We start from the raw sequence: 17,413 nt of genomic DNA, 5'->3' as shown, positions 1-17,413 counted from the left end.
GGCTATCGTTGTATCTAAATTTTATCATTGCATTGTTAACAAATTTTTTTTATCAGATCTCAGAAAAATGTGTGACGCTACCGGGATTTAAGATTATATAATACACTAATGATTTGTACCACCGAGACAATAGCAATATAGCATGTTTATATATTTTTAAAGATTTTAAAAGAACAATATACAATCTCTTTCATTAATTTATTATAGGTTGACGTGTAAATGCGCCTGTTAACATATATCATCAATATATGATATTTTTAAGGGGTAATTAGTACTTTTGGTCGTGTGCATGTGTATACAAAATTGTCAATACAGGTATATATAATGTCTTATTTGCATTTACATATATTATTAGTTATTTGTTGACAAAAAAATGTATTAGTTATATTTTTCAACAATAAAAATTTGATTCAAAATCTAATAAAGGTTTGAAAATCCAAGTTTGAGTTGCAAGTTGCAACACCTACATAAGCAAAAGCCTAAAACCTCTCTTTCCGCATTCTTTAAATTTCCGTTTGAGATCTTTGAATATCGTTGTCATTAGAAGCTTTCCAAACAATCCAAATAATCTAAAGAAAAACTATTTCTAGTGATTGTGTATTTAAGACTTATGATCATGATTTTTTTTTTAACAAGATCATGATTATTTAAGTCTCCAAAATAAATAATTAAAATTCGAGTTAATCGAATTTACCAAAAAGTATCCCAATGCCAATGTCATCGTGTTCGCGAATATTTAAGTGATTTAAGATTCTCTTCTTATATCCGCATCATGCACATTGTTGATCATAATTATCTTTCTGGATTTTTAACCTTGTTGTTGTTCATTAGAAATCTATAAAACATTGTGTAGCGCTCCTAAGTTTTGACGTTAATATCTTAGACTTAGAGAACCTAAACAAGACATCACATATCGACAAAAGAGAAGCCACAAGAATATTGCAACAACTGTTCACAGTCCACCGGAGCAGAATGTTGATCAGGAAATGGAAGACACAACCAGCGAGCAGTTTGGTGTCGAGGAAGGTTTGGAAGAGACAGATCAAGATAAAGTAGCTGAAGCGCAAAGTGAAGATCCGGAGGATGCCAAAGAAACAGGTCGAAAGCAGAGAGGTCCCCTTTTGCTTAAGGGGGTAAGCTCAAAAAAGAGAATTGTCCAGCTGTTGACTTCGCCTCGCAAGAGGACTACTACTAAGGAGGGCGATCAAGGGACTGAAGGTAGTATCCCGACGAACCATGGCACGGTGAAGGGAGCGACGGGTGGGGGTAAGCCACCGAGACCAAAGGTTGATAACTAAAAGTTTTAAGCTGGAATTGTCAAGGACTCGGTAATAAGGCAACTATCGGTTATCTTCGGGATTTATGGAAACAACATCGGCCGAATTTTTTATTTTTGTCGGAAACTAAACAATCCACTTCTTTTATGGAAAAATTTATTGGTCATTTTGGTTATAAAAATTTAACAACGGTGGATCCTATCGGTTGTAGTGGCGGTTTAGCTCTATTTTATAATAATGATTTCAATGTCTCAATTATTTATCAAAGTAACCGGTTAATCGATATTGAAGCAACCTACAAAGGTAAATTAATTAATCTCACTTTTGTTTATGGAGACCCGGTTCCCAATAAGAGGGAACAAGTTTGGGAGCGGTTAACAAGAATTAGTTTGGCTAGGAATACACCTTGGTTTTTAATTGGTGATTTTAATGAATTAACCGGAAATCATGAAAAAAGAGGTGGTAAACTAAGACATGCATCTTCTTTTGTCCCGTTTAATTTAATGATTCAAAATTGTGGTCTTTTAGAATTCTCATATATCGGAGATTGGTTATCTTGGCGAGGATGGCGGGAAAAAAAACCAGTACGGTGTCGGTTAGATAGAGCTTTAGCGAACGAAGATTGGCATGAATTGTTCTGTAATTCATTTGTCGAATACTTACAAATGGTAGCTTCTGATCACTCACCGATGATCACAACGATTGCGGATAAAATACCACGGGGGAAACGAAGTTTCAGGTTTGATAAGAGATGGATAGGAAAGGAAGGGTTACTTGAGGCAATTGAAAATGGTTGGAATTTGGATACAGAGTTAGGCGAGGGAAAGTTTGTGGAAAATTTGTCTAATTGTAGGCGAGCTATTTCGCAATGGCGGAGAGATTTAACTCCTTATGGTCGGAAAATAATTGAGGACTTAAAGTCGGAATTATATGTGGCTCAGAGTGATGATAGGAGATCACGGGAAGAGATTACGGAATTAACAATACGGTTGAAGGAGGCTTATAGAGATGAGGAAATGTATTGGCATCAGAAAAGCAGAAGCTTTTTTATGCAGTTAGGAGATAATAATTCATAGTATTTTCATGCCCTAACGAAGCAAAATAGGGCAAGGAATAGAATCACGGGGTTACATGATGAACATGGAATTTGGTCAGCAGAGGACAAAGATATTCAAAATATAGCGGTTTCTTATTTTAAGGAGCTTTTTACTACAACAAAACCTGAGGCTTTTGAGGAATCTTTGGCAGAAGTTCAAAATCTGATTTCGGATCAGGTTAATAATTTTCTAACGGCACCCGCATTGGAGAGTGAAGTGCGAACGGCTCTATTCATGATGCATCCGGAAAAAGCGCTAGGACCAGATGGAATGACCGCTTTATTTTTTCAAAAAGCCTGGATTACTATTAAAAAGGACCTTCTGTTCCTCGTAAACTCTTTTTTAGAAGATGGAATTTTTGATAAACGATTAAATACGACAAATATCTGTCTGATTCCATAAACGGAACGGCCAACACGGATGACGGAATTACGGTCCATCAGTTTATGCAATGTAAGCTATAAAATTATATCGAAGATTCTTTGTCAGAGACTCAAGACGGTTCTACCATCACTAATTTTGGAAACACAATCGGCCTTTGTAGAAGGACGATTGATTTCGGATAATATTCTCATCGCACAGGAGATGTTTCATGGACTGAGAACTAACCCTTCATGTAAAGGGAAGTTCATGGCTATTAAGACGGATATGAGTAAGGCTTACGACAGAGTGGAATTGATTTTCATTGAGAAAGTTTTAAGAAAATTGGGTTTTTGTGAAAAATGGATTAAATGGATAATGTGGTGTGTTACAACGGTCCAATATAAAGTTCTCCTTAATGGACAACCTAGAGGTCTAATTTTACCAGAGAGGGGATTGCGACAAGGCGATCCGCTCTTGCCTTATCTATTCATCCTTTGTACGGAAGTGCTAATTGCAAATATTAAGAAAGCAGAACGGGAAAAATTAATAACAGGAATCAAAGTAGCGAATGCAAGCCCTTCGGTCTCCCACCTGTTATTTGCGGATGATAGTTTATATTTTTGCAAGGCTAATAAGGACCAATGTGGGGTAATATTGGGAATTTTAAAACAATATGAAGCAGTCTCAGGACAACAAATTAATTTTTTTAAAATCATCTATTCAGTTTGGACATAAGATAGATGATGAGATTAAGGAAGAAATAAAGTCTACCCTGGGTATCACTACTATCGGTGGTATGGGATCATACCTCGGCCTGCCCGAGAGCTTAGGGGGTTCTAAGACAAAAATATTCTCTTTTGTGAGAGAGAGATTACAAACAAGAATTAACGGTTGGTCGGCCAAGTTTTTATCGAAAGGTGGGAAAGAAGTGATGATTAAATCGGTAGCTGCAGCATTACCAACTTACGTTATGTCATGCTTCAGACTACCGAAAACAATCACTTCAAAACTCACTAGTGCGGTTGCTAATTTTTGGTTGAGTTCGAATGGGAACTCCAGAGGTATGCACTGGATGGCTTGGAATAAAATGTGCAACAGCAAATCAGAAGGGGGTCTAGGATTTCGAAATGTAGATGATTTTAATTCAGCTTTACTAGCAAAACAATTATGGCGGTTGATTACGGTTCCAGATTCTCTTTTTGCAAAGGTTTTCAAAGGGAGGTATTTTCGGAAAACCAATCCTCTGGAGGAGGTAAAATCATACTCGCCATCATATGGATGGCGGAGTATTTGTTCAGCTAGATCTCTGGTTAATAAAGGACTTATTAAAAAAGTCGGATCTGGGGCAACCATCTCAGTTTGGGAGGATCCCTGGATTCCAGCTCAACTCCCGAGACCAGCAAAAAGCAACGGGTCAATTGTTGATCCGTCTTTAAAAGTTAACAATTTGATAGATACTCGGTCGAACTTTTGGAATGTAGATCTCTTACAGGCGATCTTTGATCCAGAAGATGTGGCCTTAATAAGTGCCCTACCAGTGGGTGCTCCAACTAAAGAAGATACTTTGGGTTGGCATTTCACAAAATCCGGGAAATATACTGTTAAATCGGGTTATCATGCTACAAGGTTAGATACGTCGGGAACCAATGTATCTTTTATGGGCCCAGATATCACACCCCTAAAGGCATATTCTTGGCAAGTGCAATGTCCACCAAAGATACGCTATTTCTTGTGGCAGATTTTGACGGGCTGCGTCCCGGTTACGGAGAATTTGCGGAAAAGAGGAGTTAATTGTGACGTAGGATGTTCCCGATGTGGCGCAACAGAGGAGACGATTAATCACACAATTTTCCAATGCCATCTGGCACGGCAGATTTGGGCGCTTTCACAAATTCCTACAGTTATGGGGAATTTTCCCACGGAATCTATCTTCGCGAATATGGATCACTTATTCTGGAGGGTACCTTCAGAATTTGACTCATCGGCTTTCCCATGGATTATTTGGTATATTTGGAAAGCAAGGAACGAAAAAATATTTGAAAATGTAGACAGTGACCCACTAGAGGTATTACGGTTAGCGGAAAAAGAGGCACAATTGTGGCAATCAGCGCAAATTGAGCTCATAAATGCAAATCAGGGACCTGTGGATTTGGTAACTCGGTCTCGAGTGAGGACTGCCTCACTTGAAGCAACTTATTCGGGATACCGCTGTTTTGTGGATGGATCATGGAAAGGAAGTGATAAGTTCTCCGGCACAGGATGGTTTTGTACATCATCAAGTGGAGAGCCGCCAACCATGGGAGCTGCCAACATCCGTAGGAGTCTATCTCCATTACATACCGAAGTCGAGGCCCTTCTCTGGGCGATGAAGTGTATGATTGGCGCAGATAATCAGGAGGTAGCGTTTTTTACAGACTGTTCTGACCTGGTGAAGATGGTGTCTTCTCCAACCGAATGGCCGACGTTTTCAGTGTATTTGGAGGAATTTTAGAGCGACAAGGAATAATTCTTAAGTTTTTCTTTATCTTTAATTTCTCGTAGAACAAATGTCAAAGCGGATTCTCTGGCACGAAAAGTTCGTACAGAACCGCGTCACATCACATATGTAAACAACATTCCTCAGGAATGGCTTTTCTGAGTGTTAATTAATTTCGGATGACAAAAAAAAAAAAAAAAAAAAAAAACTATTATTCCTATTTTGGATTGTTTCTCTTTTAATAAAGACAAAATCTTGCTCTTAAGATCTCGTAAACTTTATGGTAACCCCAAAATGTATTACATATGTACGATGTAAATATGGGAATCAACCCAATGATTTAATAAACAGAAGCAAAAATTCGAAACTAGAGTGGTCGGATTGAAGAAGATAGTGATGGAGATGTGAGTTTGTTGAATGAATCCTCAAACAACACACGATTGTACCAATTTGAATCCTCAAACTAATTCACTCGTAGACACATAAAAGATTTAATGAATCCAAACAAAAACTCAAATACAAACTACACCGTTTGAATGAAAAATAACTAAACCGTTTATTGAATATTTTTCAATGTTGATCCTTTATCGGCACAAGTCAATCTTTGTATATGCACTTACTTCTCATACTAAATTGGAATTTAGTCTGATTTCGATTGGAATTACTTATTGAGCGGTCAAATAAACTGACGTTCAAGAGAATTCTGAACAATTCATACAAAAAAGATATATAAGAATTAGTGTTAGTGAAAAGAAGAATTTAATAAAGAAGTATTTAAAAAATATTGGGGCCAAAGGAATCATAACCTCTCATGCCACTAAACCACGAGCTAATTGATGTTGTTTCTTTTGTGGGCCTTTTTCTCTATTACTCTCCACTATTCGGTCCTTTATTTATTAAATAGAATCAATAAAATATACTACTTTGTAGTCTTCAATAGTGTGAAATATTATAACACACAATCACACTCACTATACGTGATAAGATTTGCACTATTAATTGTAATGGAAAAATGTTCTAAGAATAATTATTTCTTACTAGAAACTATTGATCTTAAAGAAATAGTTTTTTGTGCAATTGAATGGTAGCTAGAGTATAACCAATTGAAACATTTAAAAATATGACTTGAGTATATGATTATTTATCAATGAACTTAGCAAAATAGCATTTTCCTTTTCGTTGGAGGAAATAATTAAGCTAATATATATTTTGCTTAATTCATACAAATCTACTCATAAACTTGGTGGAAGAGGGCAGCATAATGATGAAAAGGATGGAGTGTGTGACTTGGAACATGATATAAAGGCTCATCTATGGCATATAATATGATACTATACCAATTAAAATCACATAGAAATGTAAAAAGAAGAGAGCCACATTAAAGTTTGTTATTGTAATTTGTAAAGTCACTTCTCTGTTCATTCCCCCACGCCTCTGCCTTGACAGTGAACATTGGATCAACCAAATTTTACAAAAAAAATTTCATATGCGATGCAAATGATGACTAAATTGGGTCCCAAATATTTTTTTGACCACACATATTACCATATGAAATATAGTATCTCGGTTTGCAATAATTTTCTCCCCGAATTCCTTTCAAGACCATTGTCATTCTTTTGTAAAAGGTTTTTTTTTGGTTAAATAAATTATTACAATACAAATGATGATATTTTCTGGTTAATAGATCTCATAGAAATAATTTCGATTTAAATATTTAGCAGTGATCATAATTCTTTCTAAGGTTCAAAATCCCTACATGGAGTTAAAATTGTGAAATCAACCGGGCCTTGTGGCCTAGTGGTAAAGGGGTCACAGCTGTGATTTCCGCCACCAGGGTTCAAGGCACGGCCATTGGCAGGTTTATATAGGGGAATTGTCAGCCTCGTGGGATTAGTCATTGGGCCTAGGAAGCCTTTGGGAGACCCGCGGTTATTAAAAAAAAAAAAAAAAAATGTGAAATCATTAGAGAAAGATATATATGGAACTAAATAAAACTTGTGAAAATTAAATAAAAATCAATGAAATTGAAAACATATTTTTCTAAGTACTAGAGTTTTATTCTATGAGAAAATTCTACATATTTTCTAAATATTTTTACATATTTTTCTAAATACCTTACAATTTTTTTTTATCAAACAACATGTATTCTATATGAGATTAATGTCACTTATACAATTACAAATCACTTCAACTCATGATCACAATCACAAAATCATAAGCTTGGTAATTAAACATTAAAAAAAAATCATATGCGAAAAAAACGTTATTCGATAAAGATGTTAGTCTCTCTCACAATTGATAGAAAAATTATAAGCATCAACAATAAAAATAAAAACTAGTAATAAATTACCTAAAAGCAGCTTTTTCTTTTCTTCAAAAAAGCCCTTTTTCTTCCCTGTCCTCTGCTTTAGCATCGCTAAAAAGAGAAAAAAATCTCTTTATCATCTAAATGTTTCAACTTACTTACTTCTCCTTCTCCATTCAAACTCCAAACTCCTCCCTCCAATGACTACTTCACCAATCCGGGTTCGGATCCGGACTCGGATCCAAATCTCCTTCATCTTCCTCCTCACCCATTTCTCTCTATCTTCTTCCTCCGACCAATCTTCACTCAAAACCGACTCATTATCACTCCTCTCTTTCAAATCAATGATACAAGACGATCCAAACAACATTCTCTCTAATTGGACACCTCGTAAATCGCCTTGTCAATTCTCCGGCGTCACTTGTCTCGGTGGAAGAGTCGCCGAGATTAATCTCTCCGGTAGTGGCCTCTCCGGAATAGTCTCCTTCAATGCTTTTACCTCTCTTGATTCTCTCTCTGTTCTCAAACTCTCAGAGAACTTTTTCGTTTTAAACTCAACCTCTCTTCTTCTTCTTCCCTTAAGCCTAACCCTCCTCGAACTCTCTTCCTCCGGTTTAATCGGAATCCTCCCTGAAAATTTCTTCTCCAAATACTCAAATCTTATTTCCATCACTCTCTCTTACAATAACTTCACCGGAAAGTTACCTAATGATCTTTTCTTAAGCAGCAAGAAACTCCAAACCCTTGATCTTTCTTACAACAACATTACCGGTTCAATCTCCGGTTTAACCATTCCTCTCTCTTCTTGCGTCTCTTTATCGTTTCTTGATTTCTCCGGTAACAGTATCTCCGGTTATATCCCTGACTCACTCATCAACTGCACCAACCTCAAAAGCTTGAATCTTTCTTACAACAACTTCGATGGGCAGATTCCAAAATCTTTCGGTGAGCTAAAACTCTTACAAAGTTTGGATCTTTCGCATAACCGACTCACCGGTTGGATCCCACCGGAGATCGGAGATACTTGCCGGTCATTACAAAACCTCCGGCTTTCTTACAACAACTTCAGTGGTGTGATCCCTGATTCGTTGTCTTCTTGTTCTTGGCTACAAAGTCTTGACCTTTCCAACAACAACATCTCCGGTCCGTTTCCGAACACTATCCTCCGGAGTTTTGGATCTCTTCAAATCTTACTTCTCAGCAACAACTTAATCTCCGGTGAGTTTCCGACTTCAATCTCTGCTTGCAAGAGTTTGAGAATCGCTGATTTCAGCTCGAATCGATTCTCCGGCGTGATTCCACCGGATTTATGTCCCGGAGCAGCTTCACTAGAAGAGCTAAGACTCCCGGATAATCTCGTCACCGGAGAGATTCCTCCGGCGATATCTCAGTGCTCAGAGCTTCGAACTATTGATCTCAGTCTCAATTATCTCAACGGTACAATCCCACCGGAGATCGGAAACCTCCAGAAACTCGAGCAATTCATCGCTTGGTACAACAACCTCGCCGGAAAAATCCCACCGGAGATCGGAAAACTACAAAACCTAAAAGATTTGATCCTCAACAACAATCAACTCACCGGAGAAATCCCACCGGAGTTTTTCAATTGCAGTAACATCGAATGGATCTCATTCACAAGCAACAGATTAACCGGAGAAGTCCCTAAAGATTTCGGAATCCTTTCCCGGTTAGCTGTTCTTCAGCTCGGAAACAACAATTTCACCGGAGAAATCCCACCGGAGCTAGGAAAATGCACAACTCTGGTTTGGCTTGATCTTAACACAAACCACTTAACCGGTGAAATCCCACCCCGGTTAGGTCGTCAACCCGGTTCAAAAGCTCTCTCCGGTTTACTCTCAGGCAACACAATGGCTTTTGTTAGAAACGTTGGAAACTCATGTAAAGGTGTTGGAGGTTTGGTTGAGTTCTCAGGGATCAGACCAGAGAGGCTTCTTCAGATTCCTTCTCTTAAGAGCTGTGACTTCACAAGAATGTATTCAGGTCCAATTCTGAGTCTTTTCACAAGATATCAAACCATTGAGTATCTTGATCTTTCTTATAATCAGCTTCGAGGTAAAATCCCTGATGAGATTGGAGAAATGATTGCTCTTCAAGTTCTTGAGCTTTCGCATAATCAACTCTCCGGCGAGATTCCTTTTACGATTGGTCAGCTCAAGAATCTCGGTGTGTTCGATGCTTCGGATAATCGGTTACAGGGTCAAATCCCTGAATCTTTCTCGAATTTGTCTTTCTTGGTGCAGATTGATTTGTCAAATAACGAGTTGACCGGTCCGATTCCTCAGAGAGGTCAGCTTAGCACGCTTCCAGCGACACAGTATGCGAATAATCCGGGACTTTGCGGTGTTCCTTTACCGGAATGTAAGAATGGAAACAATCAGCTTCCTGCTGGACCGGAGGAAAGGAAACGTGCTAAGCACGGAACTACGGCTGCTTCTTGGGCGAATAGTATTGTTTTGGGAGTGTTGATTTCCGCTGCTTCGGTTTGTATTTTGATCGTTTGGGCGATTGCTGTTCGTGCGAGGAAGAGAGACGCGGAAGATGCAAAGATGCTTCACAGTTTGCAGGCGGTTAATTCCGCCACGACATGGAAGATTGAGAAGGAGAAAGAGCCGTTGAGTATTAATGTAGCGACGTTTCAGCGACAGTTGAGGAAGCTTAAGTTTTCGCAGCTTATCGAGGCTACAAATGGATTCTCGGCCGCGAGTATGATTGGACATGGTGGATTCGGCGAGGTTTTCAAAGCGACGCTTAAAGATGGTTCTTCCGTGGCAATCAAGAAGCTCATTAGACTTAGTTGTCAAGGAGATCGAGAGTTTATGGCGGAAATGGAAACCTTAGGGAAGATCAAACACCGAAACCTTGTACCGCTCTTGGGATACTGTAAAATTGGTGAAGAGAGATTGCTCGTTTACGAGTTTATGCAATACGGAAGCCTCGAGGAGGTGCTTCACGGACCGAGAACAGGCGAAAAACGGAGGATCTTGAACTGGGAAGAACGGAAAAAGATTGCGAAAGGAGCAGCAAAAGGGCTTTGCTTCTTGCATCACAACTGTATCCCTCATATAATCCACCGCGATATGAAATCAAGCAATGTGCTTCTCGATCAAGACATGGAAGCAAGAGTTTCAGATTTCGGAATGGCGAGACTGATCAGCGCGTTAGACACACATTTGAGTGTAAGTACCTTGGCAGGCACGCCAGGTTACGTACCACCAGAGTATTACCAGAGTTTCAGATGTACAGCGAAAGGCGACGTGTACTCAGTCGGAGTAGTAATGCTCGAGATTTTAAGCGGGAAAAGACCAACGGATAAAGAAGAGTTTGGTGAAACGAATTTAGTTGGTTGGTCGAAGATGAAGGCAAGAGAAGGGAAACATATGGAAGTGATTGATGAAGACCTTCTAAGTCTAAAAGAAGGTTCTTCGGAGACTCTGAATGGAAAAGAAGGTTTTGATGGAGCAGTGGTTGTGAAAGAAATGTTAAGGTATTTGGAGATAGCGTTACGGTGCGTTGACGATTTTCCATCAAAGAGGCCAAATATGTTACAAGTTGTTGCTTCGTTGAGAGAACTTCGTGGAAGTGAAAATAATAGTCACAGTCACAGTAACAGCTTGTAACGACCATGATGATCTCTGTTTTTTTTTTTTTTTTGGTTTTTCAATTTGTTTTTTTTTTTTTGTTTGTGAGAATGTGTGTGGTTGATCAATGATTAAAATTTCATTATGTATCAAACCTTTATTAATGTAATTTAAACTCTGATTCCATTACTAAATAACTGCACAGATTATAATACATCAGAGTTTTAGTTGGTGAATTGTTTCTTAAACTCTCGAAATTATGCGAACTAATGTTCAAATTTTATACACACACAGAATGACAGAAAACATACAGATGGGCTCAACAATTGAAGTTTCGAAATATATATTTGGGCCACAAAGATTCATTTAGAACTTAGAAGCATTAGGCCCATGATGACTCTTTTTCCTTCAGGCCTATGAAAATCTCACACTCTATAAGACAACATTCGTGGGCAGTATTTTTTTGTGAGAAAAGTATTTCAAACACAAAAGAGACTATATGTGTTACTTCACTAAGATGTGTGAATTTATTATTAGATATTCAGCACGAACTGAGATACTTATTGATGTGAAGATTCGCCATGGACAATTAGCAGATCAAGTAGGTGGTTGTCTAGTTATTTAAAAGAAATTATTTACACCTTAACAACGGTATTATCATCATTATTTAGAGAATTAGGTCTCAAAATCATCATTATTTGAAAAATGCGCAAATCTATAAGACTATAACCTATAAGTCTATAAACAATACTCCAGTATTTGTGTATATAAATAAGATGTTACGTGAAAGTGGAGAGCAGAGAAATAATAATATCTTAGTAGAATTCACGTTTGCCCAAAAAAAAAAAAAAAAAAAAAAAGTAGAATTCACGTGTGACAAGACATCTCGACGGTGGTATCTAGGCCTGAACAAAATATCCGGAACCGAATATCCGAACCGAAAAACTCGAAAAATATCCGAACCGAATCCGAACCCGATTTTTAAAAATACCCGAATGGGTCCTAACCTCCTACCCGAAAAAAACCCGAACCGAACCCGAACCGAATCCAATACCCGAATGTACCCGAATACAAATATACACCTAAAAATATTAGTTATATTTATATTTATAATACCCGAAATACCTAAAATTATAATCATAAATCCGAATATATTAGGTATTTTTGAGTAATTCGGATACATTTGGATATATTTGGTTAAAAAGTAACTAATGATATAGTTTTCTTTTGGGTAATTTTAGTATTTTTAGATATTTTTGGTTATATTTGGGTAAAGAGTAACCAATGTATTTTCGAGAAATCGGGTATTTCGGTTAGATTTGGGTATATATGAGTTAAAAGCCCGAACCCGACCCGAACCCGAAAATATTTCGGGTATTTTTGGTTATTTTTGGATATTTTGTTTTTTTTTTATTAAAATACCCGAACCGACCCGAAGCCGAACCGAACCCGAACCAAATTTTTAGAATACCCGAATGGGTCTTGATCCCCTACCCGAATAAACCCGATACCCGAAAAAAAAAAACCGAACCCGAACGGATATCCGAATGTCCAGGCCTAGTGGTATCTATCTATCCAAAGGGGTAAATTTGTAAATTAACAAAACAGAGTAGAGGATTTTGCAGGCGCGCGCGGGGTATATTTGTCTCTGCAAACCCACACTGCAATCAAATAGTTTTTCTCTTTCCTCTGTTACTGTGTTACATCAAAAAATATGTAAATAATTTTGTCTTACTTTACTTTTTTCACTGTTACTTTTTAACTTTTTCTCGTCCTTTTCTTCAACTTTTTCTAGAAGAACACTCCCCTCACTGCAATTTTGATATATAGGTTAATATAAAACAGTAAGATATGAATCAAATCCTCGCAAGAATATTGATGTTTTTCTTTTGTTTTTATATGTCACAATTCGAATTTTGTTTCTTTTAGCTAACAATGCCACAATGCATGTTTCCTTTCCTGTGATCTGACACTTTCTCACAGCCTTATCTCTTTCTTGTTGGAAACAAAACAAAAAAATGTTGGTCTTACTAAACGTAATTTGTTTCCAAAATTTGTTTTGTAAGCACCAATTATTTGTTTTGTATATTCAGTATTCCCTATATAAATAAGCCTTTTTCTTTTGGAAAACAAATGGTAGTACAGTTGACTTGTCACATCGTATAAAAGGTTGAAGAAATTAATGAAAGCAAACAAATAATACATTTTCATATCATAGATGATAGATTGATTCATAGATCATAATGCCGCTAATTATTCTAAACAGTTAAAACTAGAATATCATTATTTAGGTTAAAATGAATTTATCTTTAAATTAACCCGTACTATTGCATTGCATGTTGCATGTCTTATCTGAAACAAAATCATATTAAAAAAGTGACTGAATTATTAGAGAAAACAATGGAAAGTGTCTAAATGGAAGATAACAAAGAACAAATTGTGTCATGGGCAAACATTATCAAAGTACACGTATATTCATAAAGGAAATTGAACAAATTCTGAAGATTTAAAGATATTTGGAATTTAATGAGAAAGGAAAATGCCAAATTTTAATTACTAAACCACATGGTGGTGGGCGAATGGTTCTCGTTTGGTTGGAAGGATCGCCCTGTTGGTCTAGGCCAGGGATCGATCCTCCCCAGACGCAGTTTCGCTCTCTCACTCCTGTGGCCACCTGGGAATTTACCTGCGGACTTGCTCAGGCGCCCCAGACCACTAGTTTATCAGGGGGCCCTTAAGTGGAGGCTTAAAAATCCATGTGACGCGGGCTTAGGCCCAGTGGGCTAGTCAGATCACTGTGTGGTCTGGATACTGGGTTATCAAAAAAAAAAAAAAAATTAATTACTAAGAGCTAATATAAGAACAAAACTGAAAAAGACAAAAAAATAAAATGCCTCAGGTTTCAGTGCAAAACACAGATATAGTAAAAAGGTCCATCCATATAATAGAGCGAGCTTTAATATTATCTTACACATATTTAAGCAAATAAAGACAAACCTCAGCTGATTCATCTTTAATAATTAAATAAATCTACAAGCCAACAAATACGCAACGTTTATATTATATGTACATTGTTTTTGAAATTTATCTGTATAATTAAAACAAACTTTGATTGAACAATATTGTTACGAAACGTTCAATTTTATTACAGGAGGCTAACCGAAACCAAAATGTTTGGATTTCCTTATAAAAACAAAAGAATTAATTTAGAAATAGAATATGGTACTAGTAAGTAGTAACAAGTAAGTAAACAAATAAGAGGACGAAAATACCCATTGAATAAAGGGTGTCGACTCATACAGGAAGTGAGGGGTATCTTTGTCATGACATAAAAGTTAAGCATATGGTTGTTCCTTTGTTGGAAGTATGAAGCAATCCCATGTGATGAGAGATTTTCATGCTAAGCCACTTCAAAATCCAACAACTAAAAGTACATTATTATTAAAATCCAATAATTATATATTAGCCTGTTTCTTTTTCAATATTTTTGACAAGTAGCAAAGCTTTTGTTTACATTGTTGACAAATAAAAATCTCTGGCTTAAAAGAGGCTATAAATGGTTTTGTTTTATATGAAACTTCTAATTGTTATTAGATGAAAAAAATGATTTGTTTCTGCAGAATTCTTTGGTATTTTTGATCATATGCTATTGTTTTTATTTTAGTTTTGGAACCAAAAAGTTCCGGATTTAGATATATAATATTGTATTAATTTAGTTTTCTTCTATTATCGTTTGCTCGGACTCGTGAGTTTGAAAAATATTCTATTAAGATGGCTAGCTAATGTGCGGTCGACCTATTTATATATCGGGTGTCATTAGTTATTTAATATTACATTATTACTACTCCACAAATCTCTTTATCATATCATTAAATTTAAACATTTTAATAATGACAATATATAATCCATGAAATATGAGTCATATAATCCATGTACATGGTCCATGGACATATATAAGGTAAAATTCGTTATAAGTAACCAAAATCAAACGACTAAATCTTCGGCATATGCACATGCTCTTCTTAAAAAAGGGTTTAGAGATATAAAGCTAAACCCCTTTTTTTTTTTTTTTGGTAAAAAGCTAAACCCTTTTTTGTGTTGCACGTTCCATTGTTCTTCCTTTTTTTTTTATTTTAATTCGTTACAACTCCTAAAACCAACTGTGTATTATAGATGGTCCGAGCAACTATAATATATTTCTTTTGATTTGAAGCAATTACAATTTATAATCTCAAAGTACGCTACTGCATGCATTTAGCGATAAACAAATCGTGTTGGAAGTGCATATATATAACATTATTACATGAATTCCATCATTTTATACATATGGTTAGACATTATTACATACATTCACGAGTTTGTGACATAAACCATCATCAAACATATGAATACATATATACTACCTAGAGACTCGAACTCAGGTTCATTTACTAGAAAATACCTAGCAAAGTCACTAGGCTAAAGTAATTCTTGTTGTTTAGAGGGCCGAAAATTGTTTTAAACATAACAAGGGCCGCAGCCCTTGCCTCATCCGCTTCTATTCCACTACGGCTCTGTATACTACACACATGTGTTTGGCCATTGGTATAGAGAAAGCCTAATATGCTATCTCTTTCTCTCTCTGTCTCTCTCTCCACCTCTCTTTCTGTGACAAACATAGCTGCAGAATCTGCAACCTCTCTGCGTGTTGGCACAAATGATGAAAACGAGAGAGAGAGAGAGAAATAGTCACTTTCAATGCAATTGAGTGCACATTAAATGCAACGGGGAAAAAACCGCCATGGTTTTCAGTGCCATAGAGTTGAAACGGAGTAACGGGCAGGCATTTGTCACTCTCTTATTTACTTAACCCACTTCTTATTTCTCTCAGACAGACATTCATGTCATTTCTTATTCATTTCTTCAAGTCCTCATTATTAAAGTCTTTATATCCTCCTAATTTTTGCATCGGAATTGGTCCCAAAAGATGTACAAAAACCAAACCCACCTCGGATTTTAGATTTTTGTAGTGCTTCTTCAATCTCATACGCAAAAGATCGTCTTATTTTTGTTTTTTATATTTTCTTTGCTATATATGCATATATGTATGTATCTATATACTTGCCCCAATCAAACTCTTTCTCTTTCATGTATCGACATTCATTTATTATGTATGTTCATACATCATAGACCTGTCCAATCTAAAAATATTTGGGGGTTTTTTTTATATAAAAAGTTTAGCTAAAAATGTTTGGCTAGAAACATGAATAATCACCATAATGTAGGAACCCCATAATGTATTAATTAAGATATCTCAAATGTATATATCATATCAATCACGTGGCTTAACAAGTTAAACATGTACTATACTCCCTATTATTTTGGTACGACTTGCACACCATTTTTTTTTTTTTTTTGTCAAAGATGCACACCAAATTTTGTTTATCACACCACAAAGTTTTTCGATGGAGTTTATCTTCTTAACGCAATGTGGTCTCCGTTTCAAATTTTATACTAATGTTCAACACTTCAACTAATCACACATGAATAATGCACAACAACTTGATAAGTGTCTATTTATCAATCTCTCAAAAATATTATGTGTTTTTTAACTGTCTATTTTTTAGTTTTTTTTTTTTTTGAACAAAACTGTCTATTTTTTAGTTAACCAGTAGGCCTGGGCATTCGGGTACCCGTTCGGGTTCGGTTCTTTTTTTTCGGGTATCGGGTCTATTCGGGTAGGGGGTCAAGACCCATTCGGGTATTCTAAAAATTTGGTTCGGGTTCGGTTCGGCTTCGGGTCGGTTCGGGTATTTTAATAAAAAAAAAACAAAATATCTGAAAATAACCAAAAATACCCGAAATATTTTCGGGTTCGGGTCGGATTCGGGTTTTTAACTCATATATACCCAAATCTAACCGAAATACCCGATTTCTCGAAAATACATTGGTTACTCTTTACCCAAATATAACCAAAAATATCTAAAAATACTAAAATTACCCAAAAGAAAACTACATCATTAGTTACTTTTTAACCAAATATATCCAAATGTATCCGAATTACTCAAAAATACCTAATATATTCGGATTTATGATTATAATTTTAGGTATTTCGGGTATTATAAATATAAATATAACTAATATTTTTAGGTGTATATTTGTATTCGGGTACATTCGGGTACATTCGGGTATTGGATTCGGTTCGGATTCGGTTCGGGTTTTTTTCGGGTAGGAGATTAGGACCCATTCGAGTATTTTTAAAAATCGGGTTCGGGTTCGGTTCGGGTATTTTTCGGGTTTTTTGGTTCGGGTATTCG

The 17,413-nt window shown here is 36.4% G+C and overlaps 1 protein-coding gene across 1 annotated transcript; it reads left to right on the top strand.

Annotated features, from left to right (window-relative positions):
* The first annotated feature begins 7,634 nt into the window (after positions 1–7,634).
* LOC9311170 (serine/threonine-protein kinase BRI1-like 2) lies at positions 7,635–11,306 on the top strand. Its single transcript, XM_002876741.2, has one exon. It carries the CDS (start codon positions 7,719–7,721, stop codon positions 11,154–11,156), a length of 3,438 nt encoding a protein of 1,145 aa, XP_002876787.2. The 5' UTR covers positions 7,635–7,718; the 3' UTR covers positions 11,157–11,306.
* The last annotated feature ends 6,107 nt before the right edge of the window (positions 11,307–17,413 follow it).

Source organism: Arabidopsis lyrata, assembly GCF_000004255.2.
Source record: "Arabidopsis lyrata subsp. lyrata unplaced genomic scaffold ARALYscaffold_5, whole genome shotgun sequence".
NCBI lineage: Eukaryota > Viridiplantae > Streptophyta > Magnoliopsida > Brassicales > Brassicaceae > Arabidopsis > Arabidopsis lyrata.
The sequence above is the reverse complement of the archived record's forward strand: the minus strand, read 5'-3'. Positions and strand labels throughout refer to the sequence as shown.